At 58.0% G+C, this 16563-nt stretch overlaps 3 protein-coding genes across 4 annotated transcripts in view; 1 reads left to right on the top strand and 2 right to left on the bottom strand.

The window, feature by feature from the left end:
• Window positions 1-118: 118 nt before the first annotated feature.
• Window positions 119-11022, top strand: FAM83E (family with sequence similarity 83 member E). The gene is made up of 6 exons (XM_067718832.1): window positions 119-448; window positions 559-2263; window positions 3709-3876; window positions 4228-4352; window positions 8248-8695; window positions 10144-11022. The coding sequence occupies exons 2-6, from the start codon at window positions 1790-1792 to the stop codon at window positions 10417-10419; spliced, it is 1491 nt and encodes a 496-aa protein (XP_067574933.1). The 5' UTR covers window positions 119-448; window positions 559-1789; the 3' UTR covers window positions 10420-11022.
• SPACA4 (sperm acrosome associated 4) lies at window positions 6611-6991 on the bottom strand. Its single transcript, XM_067721001.1, has one exon. The coding sequence runs from the start codon at window positions 6989-6991 to the stop codon at window positions 6611-6613; it is 381 nt and encodes a 126-aa protein (XP_067577102.1).
• A 438-nt stretch (window positions 11023-11460) lies between the features above and the next one.
• The window catches only part of SULT2B1 (sulfotransferase family 2B member 1), a 33822-nt gene continuing 28719 nt past the window's right edge, over window positions 11461-16563 (bottom strand). For both annotated transcript variants that reach the window (XM_067719595.1, XM_067719596.1), the window contains 2 exons: window positions 13933-14113; window positions 11461-11680 (listed from right to left, as the gene is read on the bottom strand). In XM_067719595.1, coding sequence (XP_067575696.1) covers window positions 11487-11680; window positions 13933-14113 — 375 coding nt within the window. In that variant the 3' untranslated portion in view covers window positions 11461-11486. The remainder of the gene's footprint in view (window positions 11681-13932; window positions 14114-16563) is intronic.

Here is a 16563-nt window from a genome sequence, read left to right on the forward strand (position 1 = left end):
AAGGCCGAAGCCCCACCTCTTTCCCAGGTGTGTGGTGAAGCACCTGCTGTTTTCTCCAGTTAGCCGCGCCTACTCTTAAAGGAACCGCACTCCCCTCCCGGATCTCTGCTCGGGATGGCTGGCGGGGCTTGGACCAGGAAGTATAAATGGGGCGGGCCGCCGTGGCGGAGGGGGCACGTAAGAATAGGTGATGCGCTCCCCCTCCCCCGAAGCTTGAGTCAGGCGGGCCGTCAGTCTCTGGGCGAAGCCTGTTGAGTGTGTTCCTGGAGCTGGGACCTTACTGTCCTCTGTCTCCAGGGGCCTGTGTCAGCCCTACCCCTGTGTTTGCACAAGGGGCCGTGGTCCCCGGATCCCGGGAAGAAACCCGGTGAATAAGGCGAGGCGGCCGGAAGAGCCGCAGAAATGAAAGGAGGTCTCCAGGCCCTTGATCTGACTGTTCTCTGAAAAGGCAAGAGAAGGAGGGGTAGGGGTTGGAGACCTGGACGCAATGGGGGCGTCTGGGGAGGGCAGGAGGGAGAGGGAGTGGCCTGGCTTTATTCCCCTTCCTTCTCTTTGCAGGGCTGGTCGCTGCGGTCTGGAGGAAGGGAGCAGACTGGGTGCTGGGATTGGAAGGAGGGCTGCTTGTTGGCAGGGATCAGGGGTCCACCCACCAGAGGCAGGGTCAGGATCCTCAAAGGGGCGTCTTGGGAGGGAGAGACGCAGGGTGTTCCTTGTTTAGGAATAAGTGGATGGTCCGATAGCAGGAGATAGTGGGATTAAGGCAGAAATCCAGGCTGGAGTCAGCATTGATTAGAGGACAGCCAGAAACAACCCGGTGGCCCAGGAGACAGGCAGGGGCAGCCGTCTGAGGAACTGTGGCTAGTTAGTCGGCCCCTCAATCTAGATGGGCTGGTTCCATGATAATCAAACCCCCTGTAGAGGGCATCCGCCACTGCAGCAGCCTGAGTGGGTGTGAACGCTCAGGGAGCAGAGTCCTCAACCGGCAGAGGAGACAGACCTAGTTCCCCAGCTGGGGAAGGTGATACCGAGGTTTAGGGCTGCAGTGCATTCTTCCGAGGCTGAGAGGGGAGATTCAAAGAGAAGTCTTCCGGGATGGTCAGCCCGTGAGCGCTGGTGAGCCAGCCAGCTGGTTGTCGGGAGAAACCGGTTCTAACGGAGCCAGCTGGGTGCCCCACTCGGCGGTCAGATACTGAGAGTGTCAGTTGGAAGCAATCGGTGTCTTCCAGACAAAGAGACAGCCAGAGAGGGTCGGTTAGATGTGCTGACTGCCAGGGAGAAACAGGCATCTCGCCCTGCCTTTAGTTAGGGACATTTGGATGCTCAGAGGCGGGCAGACAGCCTGTTGCCTGAAGATGGGGAAGTCAGCCTGAGCCAGCCGAAGGGTCAGTTGGGGCATCATGTAGCCAGCGGGCTGGAGGTGGCTGGTGTGTCCCGGAGCAGAGATGGACAGCTGATGGATCGCACAGTTGGAGACAGTGTCAGGTGGTCAGCCTGACCAACACGCAGGGCCAGTCATAGGCTCAGCCAGACCATCAGAGGCTGGCAGGAAGCTCAGATGGCCGGTGGGCTGTTGGTCTGAGCAGAGCCACGCACCCAGTGGTTAGTCGCTTGGGCAGTCTGATTATCAGGACGGCAAGCCAGGGACAGTGCAGGGAGCCATTTGGACTTAGGGCTGTCCTGCCTTGCACGGCCACACAGACCCTGTCAGGAGACCCCCAGATGCTCAGTGCCCAGAGACGGCCAAGCCCTTGGACATCCAGCCTCTCCGTCCTCCCACCTGAACAGCCTGATGGCAGCCTCCCAGCTGGCAGCACTGGGAGGAATAGAGTCAGGGGCCGGGCAGCTGCCCCTGACCGAGGCCACTCCCAGCTTCCTGTATTCCGAGGGCCAGAGGCTGGCGCTGGAGGCTCTGCTGAGCCAGGGTGCGGAGGCGTTTGAGGCCTGTGTGCAGCGCGAGGGGCTGCGGCCCTTCCTGAGTGGAGATGAGCTCCGGGGCCTGGTGGCGACGGCTGAGGACTGGACGGCAGCGAAGCAGGAGCCTAGCAGGGCAGCAGAGGGAGCCACCGCCACTGATGGGGACTTGGGCAGCCTGACCTACTGGCCTGGACAGTCAGAGGAGCCGGTGCCCATGCTGCGGCTGGGCTGGCCGGAGGACTCAGCCTGGAAGGGTATCACCCGGGCACAGCTGTACACGCAGCCACCTGGCGAGGGCCAACCGTCCCTCAAGGAGTTGGTGCACCAGGAAATCCAGGCCGCCCACAAGGTGGGGGCCTCAAGGGCCTAGTGTCCCTTCCTCAGACCCGGTCATCCTCACATGCCAGCCCCCAGATGTGGGAGTGAGTACACATCACTTGGGAGCCAGGCATTCTGAGCTGTGCCCTCCTGGAACTTGTGTGTCCACATCCCTGGAACCCAGGAATCCACACCTCCCAGCCCCCAGGACTTGGGCATCCACGCCCCCCAGATCTCATCCTCTCCCTCTTACATATGGGGGGGGGTCCCATCTTCTCCCCAGGACCTGGGTGCCTTAGGCATCCATGGCCCTTGGACCTACTTATGACCCCCCTGGTCTCAGTCATCTCCTCTACCACTTCCACCACCAGGGTGGAGGTCTCCATCCTCCTTTCGGGGAGGGCCCAGATGTCTCCCCTGCAGCACCCCCTGGACAGCACTTTTTTTTTTAATAGTTTATTTAGTTACATATTTTATTTATTTATTTAATTTTATTTTCAACTGCGTTGGGTCTTCGTTGCTGCGCGCGGGCTTTCTCTAGTTGCGGTGAGCAGGGGCTTCTCTTTGTTGTGGTGCGCGGGCTTCTCATTGCGGTGGCTTCTCTTGTTGTGGCGCACGGGCTCTAGGCGCGCGGGCTTCAGTAGTTGCGGCACGTGAGCTCAGCAGTTGTGGCTCGCGGGCTCTAGAGCACAGGCTCAGTAGTTGTGGTGCACGGGCTTAGTTGTTCTGCGGCATGTGGGCTCTTCCCAGACCGGGGCTCGAACCCATGTCCCCTGCATTGGCAGGCGATTCTTAACCACTGCGCCACCAGGGAAGTCCCCCCGATTCTTTAACAATTTTCCTGTTACTGCTCCCATGCTAAGTGCTTTATATGAGTTAACCTGCCTAATCCTCAGGAGGACCCTGTGAGGTTGAGACTTAATGTGCCCATTGAGGAGATAGGGAAACTGAGGCACGGCAGATTGTCTCTTGCCTGTACGTGGCCGAGTGGGGATCTGAACCAAGGCTGTCTGGCCCGTGAGTCAGGGTTCATCACCACTACCTTTTTCCGCCTGCAAGATCCAGGCCTTCAGCACCCCCCAGTCCCCAGAGCTCGCCATGGTGGCCTGGCAGGTCATCCCTCCCGAGGACCCAGGTGGGCAGCTGCCCACAGTGCCCTGCGAGGGCCTCCAGCCCACTGACCTCTGGAGCAGGGCAGCCATGTATTAGTGTCACAGCTCAAGGGATACGGTTGCAGACGTGTGATTTATGATAACAGTTTTCAAGCAGTTAGAGGTGTGGGTCTCGAGGAAGGGCTGTTTTCTTCTCATTCACACGTAGGCACTGCATGAACATAGTGCATGTCTGGGGGGCCTCCCCCTCAGGCTCCCTGAACATCCCATGGAGACTGGGCCCTTAAACCCTCCAGAGCACGTCACCCTCTGCATGTCCCCCTAAGCCCTAGGCTCCACCCACAGCCCCTCTCCCCACCCTCAGCTGGTGGCCGTGGTCATGGATGTCTTCACTGACCCAGACCTGCTTTCGGACCTGGTGGATGCTGCCACACGCCGCTGGGTGCCCGTCTACCTGCTCCTAGACCACCAGCAGCTGCCTGCCTTCCTGATTCTGGCCCAGCAACTGGGGGTGAACCCCTGGACCACTGAGGTAGGGGCCTGGCAGGAGGGACCCCTGAGTCCCCAGTGCCCTGGCACTGGGAGCATCAGACGAAGACCCTTCCATGGGACCCTGGGTCATCGAGGTTGATGCCAGCTGAGAGGGTCCCCTGAGATGTGATGCCCATGACAGGGGTGAAACTGGGGTCAGCCTTCTCATGGGGTCCCTCTGAGTCAGGAATATCTGCAACAGACCCCTGAGGCCCTGGGGAAGCTGGGACAGAACCTTCCAGAGAGTCATGGGCCACTTAGCTAAGACCAGCCTGTAGGGATCCTGAGCCCTCGGCACTGGGTGGAGGTCTGGGGGGTCAGCCTGAGCAAAGGCGTGCCTCCCCCACCCCAGAACCTGGACATCCGAGTCGTGCGGGGCTGCAGTTTCCAGAGCCGTTGGTGTCGGCAGGTGAGCGGCAACGTCCGGGAAAAGTTTGTGCTGCTGGACGGCGAGAGGGTCATCTCAGGATCCTACAGGTGCGGCTACCCCCACCACCACCACACTGCCCGGTCTCCTGTCCCCAACTGTCCCTCAGTGGTTTCAGACAGCAGTTGGCAGCCCCTTTCCCAGACTCTCTTTCCTCATCTGTAAAATGGGTCTAACCCCCTGCTCGGGAGAGGAGGCGTCCTGTAGCAGAATAGGCTGGCACTGGCCCTGCTGCTGGGCTGTTTAGTGGCTTGGGGGTAAGTCTTCATCTCTGTGACCCCTGTGTTTCCTCATCTGGAAAACTGGGCTCTCATTTGGTGTGTGGGAGTTTCCAAGCCAGGGGGACCTGGATTGAAGTCTGAGCTCTGCCTTGGGTGAGTAACTCCACCTCTCTGAGCATCTGTACAAAAATCAGAGCTGGGGCTTCCCTGGTGGTGCAGTGGTTGAGCGTCCGCCTGCCAATGCAGGGGACACAGGTTTGTGCCCCGGTCCGGGAAGATCCCACATGCCGCGGAGCGGCTGGGCCCGTGAGCCATGGCCGCTGAGCCTGCACGTCCGGAGCCTGTGCTCCGCGACGGGAGAGGCCACGACAGTGAGAGGCCCGCGTACCTCAAAAAAAAAAAAAAAAAATCAGAGCTGGTATGCAAATGGCCCAGCCCTCAGACCATCTCATGTCCCTCCTCTGCTCCCTTTGGGGTCTGATTGACCCTGGAACCTGGCTCCGTGACTTCTTAGTTCTGTGACATTGGGCCTTCCCCACTCTGAACCTCAGTTTTCCCATCTGGAAAGTGTGAAAATAGCAGCATTTACTTCCTGGGAACAGCATGTCAGGGGGCACGTGGACTCCGGGTCAGATGGCCTGGGGTCAAATCCTAGCTCGGACAGTTACTGGCTGTGTGACTTTGCATAACTGACTTCCGCTCTTTGTGCCCCAGTTTCGCCCTCTAGACAATGGGATGGTTCAGTGAGTGCGTCTACAGCAAGGTTTCTCAACGGAGGCACTACTCACATTCGGAACCGGAGGACTCTGTGCTGTGGGGGGGCTTTCCTGGGCTGAACTGCCCTCTACCCAGGAGATGCTGGTAGCGTTCCCCCTTCCCCAAGTACAACTACGCAAACCGTCTCCAGACTTTGCCCGGTGCCCCCTGAGGGGCGGAAGTGCCCACTTGATGACCTTTGCTCTAGGCTGCTGGCTTTGAACCTTGAGCAGGCATCAGAATCACCTGGACGACTTGTTAAAAAAAAAAAGCAAACAGATTTCTGAGCCCTGCTCCTTTTCAGCCGGGCTGGGATGGGGCCCGAGAATTGGCATTTCTAGCAAGTTCCCGGTCGATGATACTGATGCTGCTAGTCCAGGGACCACACTTTGAGAACCGCTAGCACCGAGACTGGGGGGTTGTTTTTTTTTTTTTTTAAGGGCTTCAAATGCTTGGCTCTTTTATCTGTCTATCTATCTATTTATTTATTTATTTTTGGCTGTGTTGGGTCTTCGTTGCTGTGCGAGGGCTTTCTCTAGTTGCGGCGAGCGGGGACCGCTCTTCATCGCGGTGCGCGGGCCTCTCACTGTCGCGGCCTCTCCCGTTGCGGAGCACAGGCTCCGGACGCGCAGGCTCAGCGGCCATGGCTCACGGGCCCAGCCGCTCCGCGGCATGTGGGATCTTCCCAGACCAGGGCTCGAACCCGTGTCCCCTGCATCAGCAGGCAGATTCTCAACCAGTGCGCCACCAGGGAAGCCCTTTTTTTCTTTTTTTTTGTCTGCAACACGCAGCTCTCGGGATCTTAGCTCCCCAACCAGGGATTGAACCCCGGGCCCTTGGCAGTGAAAGCGCAGAGCCCCAACCGCTGGACCGCCAGGGAATTCCCGAGACTGGGAGGTTTTGAAGAGAACCCACGTTCCCAGCTTCACTTGGGGATTCAATGAGATAACGATGCCTGGCACGGAACATAAGAAGTGCTCCATAAACGTCAGCTGTCGTTTATTATTTATTTTTTACCATATTTCATAGACTCTAAGGTACCACCAAAGCAAAGAAACATCCTGATCAGAATGTGAAATGATACGCGTCTTAGAACCAATGAAATACAACAGCACAGTCAAACCCATAAGGCCTGGTTCCCCACCACTAAATCAGGCCTGATGCTTCGTCGGGCGCTGGGCTCTGGTGACAGCCCTAGAACGATGAGGCCAGGGCCACAAGGGGTTGTCCAGGGTCTCTGGCCATTTGACAGGGGAAGGGGATGGAGGCAGGGGGCATGGGGGGGGCAGCGCAGGCGGGAGACCAGTCCTGGGCCCTGCCCTCCAGGTTGGTCACAGCAAATGTCGGAGCAATTGCAGCGCGCCCAGCGCCAGGCTGGTGGTGGCCCCTGCCATCCGGCCGCCTGTGGGGTGGGGGGCCCCGTTACACAGGTGGCCGGTGCAGCAGTTGGTGGTGAGGCTGTAGGTGACGCCCATGTAGCTGACGGGCTCCTCGCGGCCACACGAGGTGGCTGGCACGCAGCCTTTGTTGGTGATGGGGCTGACGCCGGGGGCCACCCCATGGCCCGTGAAGCAGTCCTCGTCATCGCCACAGCGCATGTGCATGCCAGGACAGATCGTGGAGTCGGTCAGCTCACAGAAGACGCAGTCCTTGGTGCCCATCGTGCCTGGGGGCAGAGCCATCACCAGAAGCAGCAGCCAGCCGAGGACCATGGTGGCCTGGCGGCGGTGACAGTGCCCAAGCCAGGCAGTAGGCTTCCTGGGCCTCCCGGAACTGCTGAATGGCACTCCTCACGCCCGCAAGGCTTGTACCCCTGGTTCTGGTCTCCCAGGATCAGCACCTGGCGTGTCCTCGGTTCCCAATGCTCCGCATCCCTCTCGGAAGCTCTGTTGTGACCATGGCTCTCCGGTCCTTGGGTCTCAGAAACTCCACCGGGATGGAGATGAGCCAGTGGCCGCTGCCTGACAAGAGACTTTGTGCAGCGGAATGGGGTGACCTCACAGACCCCACCCAGGGTTCCCACTGACTGCTCTGGGGGTGAGGTCATAGGTGGGGGAGGGGTGTCACAATCTGAGGGGCAGGCTGGCCGGCCGACCTGCCCGGGAGCAAGGACACTGCCGCTCCACCTAGGTAAGGGAGCTCAGACCAACTTTCATCATCTCGGCTGCGAACTCATCCGCTCTGCCGGGCGCTGGGTGCTGTCCCGCCACGTGCAAGATACACAGCCCGGGGCGAGCCTGTTTTTCCGATGGGCAAACCAATGAAGCTCAGGAAGGAAAACTGATACGTCCAAGGTCCCCTGAGCCAGGACAAGAGTCCAGGTTCACTTAATTCAAGAGAGCATTTACTGAGCACCTGCTGTGTACCAAGCCCTGTGCTCAATGCTTTAAATCACAGCCACTGTGGTCACAGCGATAGTAAGGGCACAGCTCACCACGGCTCGCAGGCTTTTAATGCTGGGCACCTACCAGGCCCCGGGCCGGAGGCCTGACCCATGCTCTCTGATTCTAATCTTCCTACGTTTTAGCTCCATATTACAGATGAACAAACTGAGGCAGGGAGCAGGCACACCTAGAGCCTGGCACACAGCAAGCACTTAATAAATGGCAATCACTGTAGGAAGCAGCTGAGTCTTCAGTCCCTGAGGGTGTCAGAATCCCATCTCTCTCCAGAGGGGGAAACTGAGGCATCCCTCCATGGGGACAAGGCAGAGGCCAGGTTTAAACTCGAGTCTGATTCCAGATGATCATTTAAGTATGTTAACTGATGTTGTCTTCACATCAACCCTCTGGGGTAGGTACTTCATTGTTCCCATTGTACAGAGGTGCATGTTGAGGCCAGAGGGATGGCAGGACTTGGCGGAGGTCACAGAGCCCGCCCTGGGACCAGGTTGGGGCCTGGTGATGGGGGCCAGACCAGGCTTCTGGGGATGCTTGGAGATCCTGACCCCCACCTCTGTGCCCCCCAGCTTCACATGGAGTGACTCACGCCTGCACCGTGGTCTGGTGACCCTGCTGACCGGTGAGATCGCCGATGCCTTCAGCCGAGAGTTCCGGACACTCTATGCGGCCTCCTGGCCGCTCCCGCCCGCGCCCACCCCAGGTCCCTTTGTCAGAGCCCTGGGGGGGTTGCAGCTGGCCTACAGCCCGCATCACGTGGTCCGCCGCTGCTCCGTGGCCCCCCTGTCGCCGCCACCACTGCCTGATGGCTCGCTGGCCCAACGCCTGGCCGCCTGCCGAGTCTTCGAGGGGGACAGGCAGGAGACCCTGGCCAAGCCAGGGCCAGCTCTTAGCGACATCCTGAGGAGTGTACAGCGAGCCCGGACCCCCAGTGGCCCCCTGGCCCAGCACAGCCGCTCCCTATGGGACCTGAGCCGCCTGTCCCAGCTGTCAGGCTCTAGTGACGGTGACAATGAGGTGAGACCTGGTGGCTGGCCTGAGAGAGAATAGCTGGAAGAGGATAGAGGCATGTGAGCGCCTGCGATGTGCCTGGCCCCGGGGGTGGGGTGGGGCGGGGAAAAACAAAACTGCTCCCCTGCATTCATAATCGCATCGTCCACTTCCTGTATCCCTACTGTGTGCTGGGCAGGGGAGTGCCTGGTAACACTGGGCAGAGACCCCGAGAGCCCTGGGTGTGAAACCTGGCAAGGTACACCAACTGTGAGAGCTCCGGGCGTGGGAGGGGAAGAAATGCCTTCTCTGAACCTCAGTGTTCTCATCAAGGAAATGGGCTGAGCTAGTGTCCCCATCCTCAGTTTGCTTGGGAGGAGGAGTCAATGAAATCGAAAGAAATAGAATAATCACCATCATTACAATAAATTCCCAAAGTGGAATTTATTTTGATTTCCTGATATCTTCCCAGGGCAATGAAGCGATACTCTTATTACACTCACTTTTATGGATGGGAAAGCTGAGGCTCAGAGAGGTTGTGTTTAACTTGCCCAAGTCAAAGCAACGATCTTTTGCGGGCACCTTGCCACGTGCCAGGCCCCGTGCCAAGCGCTTTCGCAGAGGTGGTTAAATGTAACCCTATGAGGTGGATGTGATTACAGCTCTCCACCCACCCATTTCACAGATGGGGAAACTGAGGCACCAGGGAGGAATTGGACCTTAGCCCTGGTTGCCTCCCAGGCAAGACTTTTAAATGCTCTGCTTGCTGGCTTCCTAGATTCAAGTGTGCTAGGGGTATTGGGGAGGGGATTAGGGAAGGTCAGGGGGGTCTCCCCTCCCTTCCCCCAGCTGCTTAGACACTGGGGTTCCGGCAGAGCCTGCCCCAGTTCTCTGGGGAACCCTGGGCAGGCCCTCAGTGTCCTCAGCTGTGAAGTGGGCTATGGAGAGGGTAAGAGCAGAGCCACGTGGGAGAAACCGGTGGATTCTCCTTGGATCCAGACAGACCTGGGGTCAGTTCCTCTGTGAGCTGTGCCCCCTCTGAGCCTCAGTTTCCCCATCTGCTAAGTGGGAGCTCAAGGACTCTCTGGAGAGTGAGGGAGAAAGTCCCAGGAATCATCTCCCTCCACCCGGGTCAAGGGGAGAAGAGGGATGGGCAAGGGCCAGGTCCTTACTTCTCCCCCGTCCTGAGCCGCCCTCACCCAGCATCAACTCCCTTGGCAAATATTTGCTCCCCCCATGAAGCTGCCGGCTGCTTCCTGTTCCTCCCCACTGCAAAGCTGCGCGTGGGGATGCAGCTCCTTGCCCCTTCTGTAGGTCTGGGCGTCCCTGGCCTCTCCACTCACTTCCTTCCTGGTTCTGGAGACCCCTCGGAGTTTCACACCCTCCCCTCCGTCATCACCTCCCTCCGGTCTCACCTCCTTCCTCCTCTGGGCCCCCAAGTGCCTCCTCTCACCTCCCTCTCTTTCCCTCCACAGCTCAAGAAGTTCTGGGGCTCCAAGGACACCCCAGCCAAGGCTCTGATGAGGCAGCGGGGCGCTGGAGGGGCCCCTGGTGGTGAGGCGGACTCCGGTCCCCTGGCCCCGTCCCAGCCCTGGAGTGGCCCCTTGCCTCTCATCCCTGCCCGCCGCCTCCACTATCCGTCCCCGACCCGAAGGCGGTTTGGTGAAGATGCTGCCTCCAAACTCCCAGAACCCAGAGGCATCCGGCAGCCAGACCGGGCCGCCCAGCCAGGACTCAGGGGGCGGCGCTGACAGGAGCCGAAGCCAAATGGGGCTGGCCCCGTCCCAGGACAGTCGGACAACTGTTGCTCAAAGCCCCCCTGCCTCACTGTTGTACCTTGAACAAGGCTTCTGACCTCAGTGTCTGGGAAGTGGAAGGGATTTTTTTTTCTTTTCTTTTCTTTTCACTTGTTCTAGAACTTGGGCAAGCCCGGTGCTCACTCTAGACCTCATTGTCACAGCCTAGAAAATGGGCATAAGGTCTCCACTAGCTGGCATCCTAGAACAGCACACATCGTGTTCCGGCCGGGTCAGAACTTCTCTGAGGAGAGGCCTGGCTGAGTGGCCCCCATGCTGGAATTGTGTGGAGTGAAGATGGGGCGTCCCTGGGGCTGAGGGGGGGCTTCCTGCACCTGCCATGCTCGGGAGCTGTGGGTAAACTGAGCTTGGCCGAGGAGAGGAGAGAACCCGACCAGGGGAGCCGAGCTGAATCATGAGGGACCGGAAATTGGTGAGGACATGCCTGTTGGGGAACAGGTCAGGGCCATGGAGAGGGACCCAGCAGGTGCTGGAACTGTTTTGTGGGCGCTAAGGGGGGAGCTGTTAGGGCTGCCTTTTACCCCTGCTCAGAATAAAGCTGCTTCGTGCCAGAAACTTGCATTTCCACAGTCTCATGGGAGACCCAGGAGTCCAGACCTGACCCCCCTACTCCCTCAGACCCAGGAGTCCGGGGCCCCAACACCCTCCTCCCCAAGGAGCCAGGGGCCCTGGTCGGCATCACTCTGCTTCCCAAGGATCCAGGGGTCTGGGCTGCAGCACCCTGACCCTAGGGGGGTCAGGTGCCCAGTGCTGGCCTCCCTTCCCCCACCTTTGCCTCTGGGAGAGGCTTCTGAATCACCGACCCCACTGGCGTGCCAGGTGGGTTAGCGGACCTCGCCCTCCCCAGGCCTTGGGTGCCCTGCTCGGGTCCCCACCCCGGCCTCGGTGGCCGGCAGAGGCGCCCCGTCCGCCCTCGCGCGCCCCCTGCCGCCCGCCTGCGGCACGCCACCTCCAAGGCGCATCGAGGAGCCGGGGCAGTAGCGATGCGTTTATTCTCAGGGTCACGGGTGGGGTGGCTCGGAGGCCTGGTCTGGGCTGGGACTCGGGTCGGGACTGGGGTCGGGGTCCGGACCGGCGTCCTTGGGGTCCACGTCCCAGGGGAAGTTCGGCAGCCCCCGCATCCGCTCGCGGTAGACTCGGTCGAAGGCTTCGCTCTGCGCCACCGTGAAGTGATTCTTCCAGTCACCGCAGATCCCTGGAGGGAAGGGAGGGACGGCCGAGGTGAGGGGTATCCAGAGCATCGTCCCCCGCCCCCAAGATCCCAGCACCTTCTTTCCCACCTCCTGGCCTTTGCCTATGGCGTTCCCTTTGCAAGAAGCGCTGGCCTTCCCCCGGCCCCCTCCATCTCCATGTTTGCCCCTTTCCCTCCTGCGATGATGGCTGACACTTACTTACACTGGCAACCAGTCGCCTGGCCAGACCCCTGGGCGCCATTCTTGCCCCCTCCCTCCCTCAGCTTCCTCCTGCCCTACTCCTCCCTCCAGCAGACCTCCTACCTTCCTCCACCGACCTCTTAAATCTCTACCCAGAACTCCGCCTCCTCACCTGGCATTCCTGCACATCCTTCCCAGCCCCTGTATCACCTCCCCTGTGCCCTGTCCCTCACCTCCCTTGCTAGAACAGGGCTTCCTCGCTCCAGTGTTCCAACGCCTCCACTACCTTCAGTATTGCTCTGACACTGGGAACCAGTGCTTTCCCTGCACTTAGTGGGGAAAGTGCATGCCGACCCTTTGCCAGGATTCACTCCTTAGCCCCTCACAGCAACCGAGAAGGTAAGGGGCATGACTTTGCTAGTTCTCTGTGCCCCGAGGTGAGCACTCAGATCCCTCAAGTTTCTCATCGCATGGGATAACCAGGGCCACTAGCCTTTACCTGGAATCCTGGGGCCAAAGTCATTTGGATCACAGTATTTTTTTTTTTAACATCTTTATTGGAGTATAAATGCTTTACAATGTTGTGTTGGTTTCTGCTGTATAACAAAGTGAATCAGCTATATGTATACATGTATCCCCATATCCCCTCCCTCTCACCCTCCCTATCCCACCCCTCTAGGTGGTCACTAAGCAGGGAACTGATCTCCCTGTGCGACGCAGCTGCTTCCCACTAGCTATTTTACATTTGGTAGTGTATATATGTCCATGCCACTCTCTCACTTCATCCCAGCTTACCCTTCCCCCTCCCTGTGGATCACAGTATTTTGAATTTTAACAAATATACCACATTACATGACACCCCTAGTGAGGTCTGGGGGGCTCCCTGTGGTGGGCTGAATAATGAGCTCCCACCAAGATGTCCACGACCTAACCCTTAGAACCTATGAATATGTGACCTGACACGGCAAAAGGGACTTCGCAGATGTGATTAAGTTAAAGATCTTGACGCTTAATGGCAAACATCCTTATAAGAGGATGCAGGAGGGTCAGCGTCAGAGAGTAGAAGATGTTTCTGAAGGTGGAGGAAGGGGCCACGAGCCAAGGGATGCAGGCGGGTCTGGAAACTGTAAAGGCAGGGAACCAATTCTCCCCTAGAGTCTCCAGAAAGAACACGGTACTGACACTTTAATTTTAGCCCAGTGAGGCTGATTTTGGACCTCTGACATCCAGAATGGTAAGGGAGTGAATGTGTGTGTGTGTGGTTTTCTTTTTAATCTTTTCTTTTTTTTTTTCTTTTTTTGGCTGCACCGTGCGAGATCTTAGTTCCCCAACCCCGGGGCCACGGCAGTGAGTCCTAACCACTGGACTGCCAGGAAATGCCCTGAATGTGTGTTTTTTTTTGTTTTTGTTTTTGTTTTTGTTTTTTTTTGCGGTATGCGGGCCTCTCACTGTTGTGGCCTCTCCCGTTGCGGAGCACAGGCTCCAAACGCGCAGGCTCAGCGGCCATGGCTTACGGGCCCGGCCGCTCCACGGCATGTGGGATCCTCCCGGACCGGGGCACGAACCCATGTCCCCTGCATCAGCAGGCAGACTCTCAACCACTGCGCCACCAGGGAAGCCCCCGTGTGTGGTTTTTTAAGGCACAAAGTTTGTGGTATTTGGTTCCAGCAGGAATAGAAAACTAATAAACTCCCACCCTCAGCCTGTAATCCAACACTTGAATATTTCTGGGGGGAACTTTAACGCTAAGAAGGATTCCCAAGGACTCCAGATAGCCTCACAGCGTTCAGAGCTGGCTATGGCAACGCCCTGATGCGTCTTCTTCCCACGGGGAGCTCTCTGGGAGTGGTGGGTCTGAGACGGCAGGCACATCCGCAGCACCAGCTGTGTGCCAGTCCCCGTGCTAAGCCCTCTGTGTGGATTCATGGGTCCACAGTGACCCCATGAAGGCAACCCTGTTGGAGCATCCCCATGTAACAGCTGGGGAAACAGGCCCAGAGAGGTTAAATAACTGGCCCAAGACACACAGCCGGGCAGTGGCCTAATGGGGCTTGGAACCCCAGAGTCCCCTCACCTTTCCGGAGGAAGGCACCGTGGCTCTGGTCCAGCAGGCTGGGGGGCAGCAGGGAGAAGTTGGACATGGTGTTGGCTTTCATGGCTTTGAAGGCCGAGTGCGCCACGACGGACTCCAGCGCTTCCTCGCCCAGCGGCCGGCCCAGGAACTGACAGATGCGCTGCACGGAACTGTGGAGATCCTGGGGGCAGGAGAGAGGGGTCAGGGGATGAGTCAGCGGAGGTGAGGGGAGCCCAGACCAGGAAGGAGCATCAGTCCCAGAGTTCATTTGCCTGACTCCCAACCCAGACCTGGAATCTGGGTGATTCTGCCTCTTTGCCTCAGTTTCCTCACCTCCAAGCCGAAGGGTTGGGCTATGGCCTCTGAAGGTTTTTGACAGTGTGGGGTTTTGGAGGGTTCTGTGGGTGGGAGGGAAGGGGTGGGCCTGGGTCAGAGGTCACAGCAGGGGGCAGAGGTCAGTCCAGCATCTTATGGAGAGTCACCCTCTTTCAGGTTTGAAACGGGTGTCAACTGGTCTGTGCCCCAAACTGCCCCCCACCCCAGGTCCCCATCCCAGAACAGCCCGTCATTCACCCAGAGCCAGACTCCTGGCCCGGCCTCACCTCCCCTTGCCCCCTCCCCCTCTTGCCCCTGTCAGTCAACAGCCCGGTCTCTCCTGCTTCAGCTCTCTGCCATATCCCCTGCTCTGTGTCCCCACAGCCCCTAGCACTGGCCAGGCCTTGTCCTCTCCCTCTGGACCCTTGCCTCACCCTCCTCCCCGGCCTCCCTGCCTCCAGTCCCTCACACCCAGAGCTCACCCTGCCCCTCCCCTGTTCCCAGCCCTCCTGTGGCTTCCCAGGGCCCCAGTCCCCAGGCCTCGCTTTTAAGGACAGGCATGGCCTGGTCTTTCCTCTCCTTCCCTGTGCTTTCCTCCCTGCAGGCCTTGGCATGGGGCTGCCAGGAATGCCCTGCACCACCCTTCTCCACCTGACGAACTTACCCATCCAGATGCAGCTCAAGTATCACCTCCCTCATGACTGATGGTTCCAGTCACTGTGGATTAAGCACCTACTGTGTACCGATCTCTAGTCCAAGCCCCTCATGTGTATTTTGCCAATCCTCCCAATAGCCTGGCAGAGGGCTGTCGTTACCCCCATCAGTAACTGGAGGCCCAGAAAGGGGAAGACACTTTCCAGGGTCACACAGCCAAGGAGGAGCTCAGATTTGAGTCTCCAAAGCCCACAATCCTCTCTTCTATCTCCCTGACTTCCCTGATACGCAGCGCCCGGCACAGTCAGCCTTCTGGTCAGTTCCACCGACCCCACGGCCCAGATTTTCCAGGTCATTCTTGGTTTCATAAGCCTCCATCCCTTTATCCTCTTGAACCACTGACGTGTCCCAGAAATTCTAACATGTTGGCAGCTCCTCACACTCAGGGGCAGCCCAGAAGCTCGGTCAGGCTGCGTGGCCCAGTTTTTGGTTCAGAGAACAAAGCTTGATGGAAAACAGAGGGGAGGGGTGATGCCGAAATCTCTTCTAGATCTTTCCATCAAAAGAGATTTACCAGGGTGGAAAAAAAAAAAAACCAAACCCATGGGGTCTGCAGTGAAGAGCTGTGCGCCTCAGGCAGCTTCTCAACTCTCTCGAGGTTATAAGCCCCCACTTTCCTCCTCTATAAAATGGGGGCGATAATAATATTGGGGTGAACCATTTGAAAATTACCATATTTTGCAGTTTGAGAGGCAGAAACATTGGCTATTATGGTTATTATTAATCAGACAGGCCCTTGCTCAGAACCTAATTACTCTTACTTTGGCACACTATACTCACACTTCGCTGTACCTTGTCAGACGGTTACAATATGCCAAAGCCAGGTACTGTGGTCCTTAACAACCCTCTGAGCCAGCATTTTCCACCCATTTTAAGGATGAGACCTCTGAGGCTCTGAGATTTTAAAGAGGGTTTTAACGGCTGTTTGAACACCAAAATCCAGGCTCTTTCTGCTACACAAAGTACCAACAAAAAGGAGGGTACGAAAAATACATGAAACGCACACACAGGAAGAGAACGTGTCTGGGGCCGTTGGTGAAGGAACATGTATTGGGAACCGCTTAGATTCCCAGCCTCTCAGAACAGATCTTTGTTAAGAACACAGAAGAGTTGGACACGTTCACTGTGGATTGGTCCATCTGGAAGCCCAGCGTCCTCCTTACAGCCGGGCAAAGTCGTAGTCATTCTGCATGGTCCCTTCTTCCAGGCAGCCCTTCCTGATTGCCCCAGCCAGAAGGCCTCTCTCTCTCCCAGGTGCCTGCCCCAGGGATGTTTGACGGGGTCCAGACAGGCTCCCCGTCTGCCTCCAAAAGCTGTCTCCTTCCACTGCTTCCCTCTGCCTTTCAGGTCACAACCATAGTGAAACCATCATCACTTCCCATGGGTCACAGTTTTGTATCGTCTCATTTAACCTATCACGTCCCCTGCTCAGAGGCCACCTGTAGCTCCCACCTACTCAGAGAAAAGCCAAAATCCTCACTGTGGGTCCCATCCCCTCTGTGCCTTCATTTCCCACCCTACCCCCTCTCAGCTCTGGCCACTCCAGCCTCTTTGCTCTCCTTGGAACACATCAATCACACTCTCACCTCAGGGCCTTTGCAC

This window comes from Pseudorca crassidens, chromosome 20 (genome assembly GCF_039906515.1).
Source record: "Pseudorca crassidens isolate mPseCra1 chromosome 20, mPseCra1.hap1, whole genome shotgun sequence".
Lineage (NCBI taxonomy): Eukaryota > Metazoa > Chordata > Mammalia > Artiodactyla > Delphinidae > Pseudorca > Pseudorca crassidens.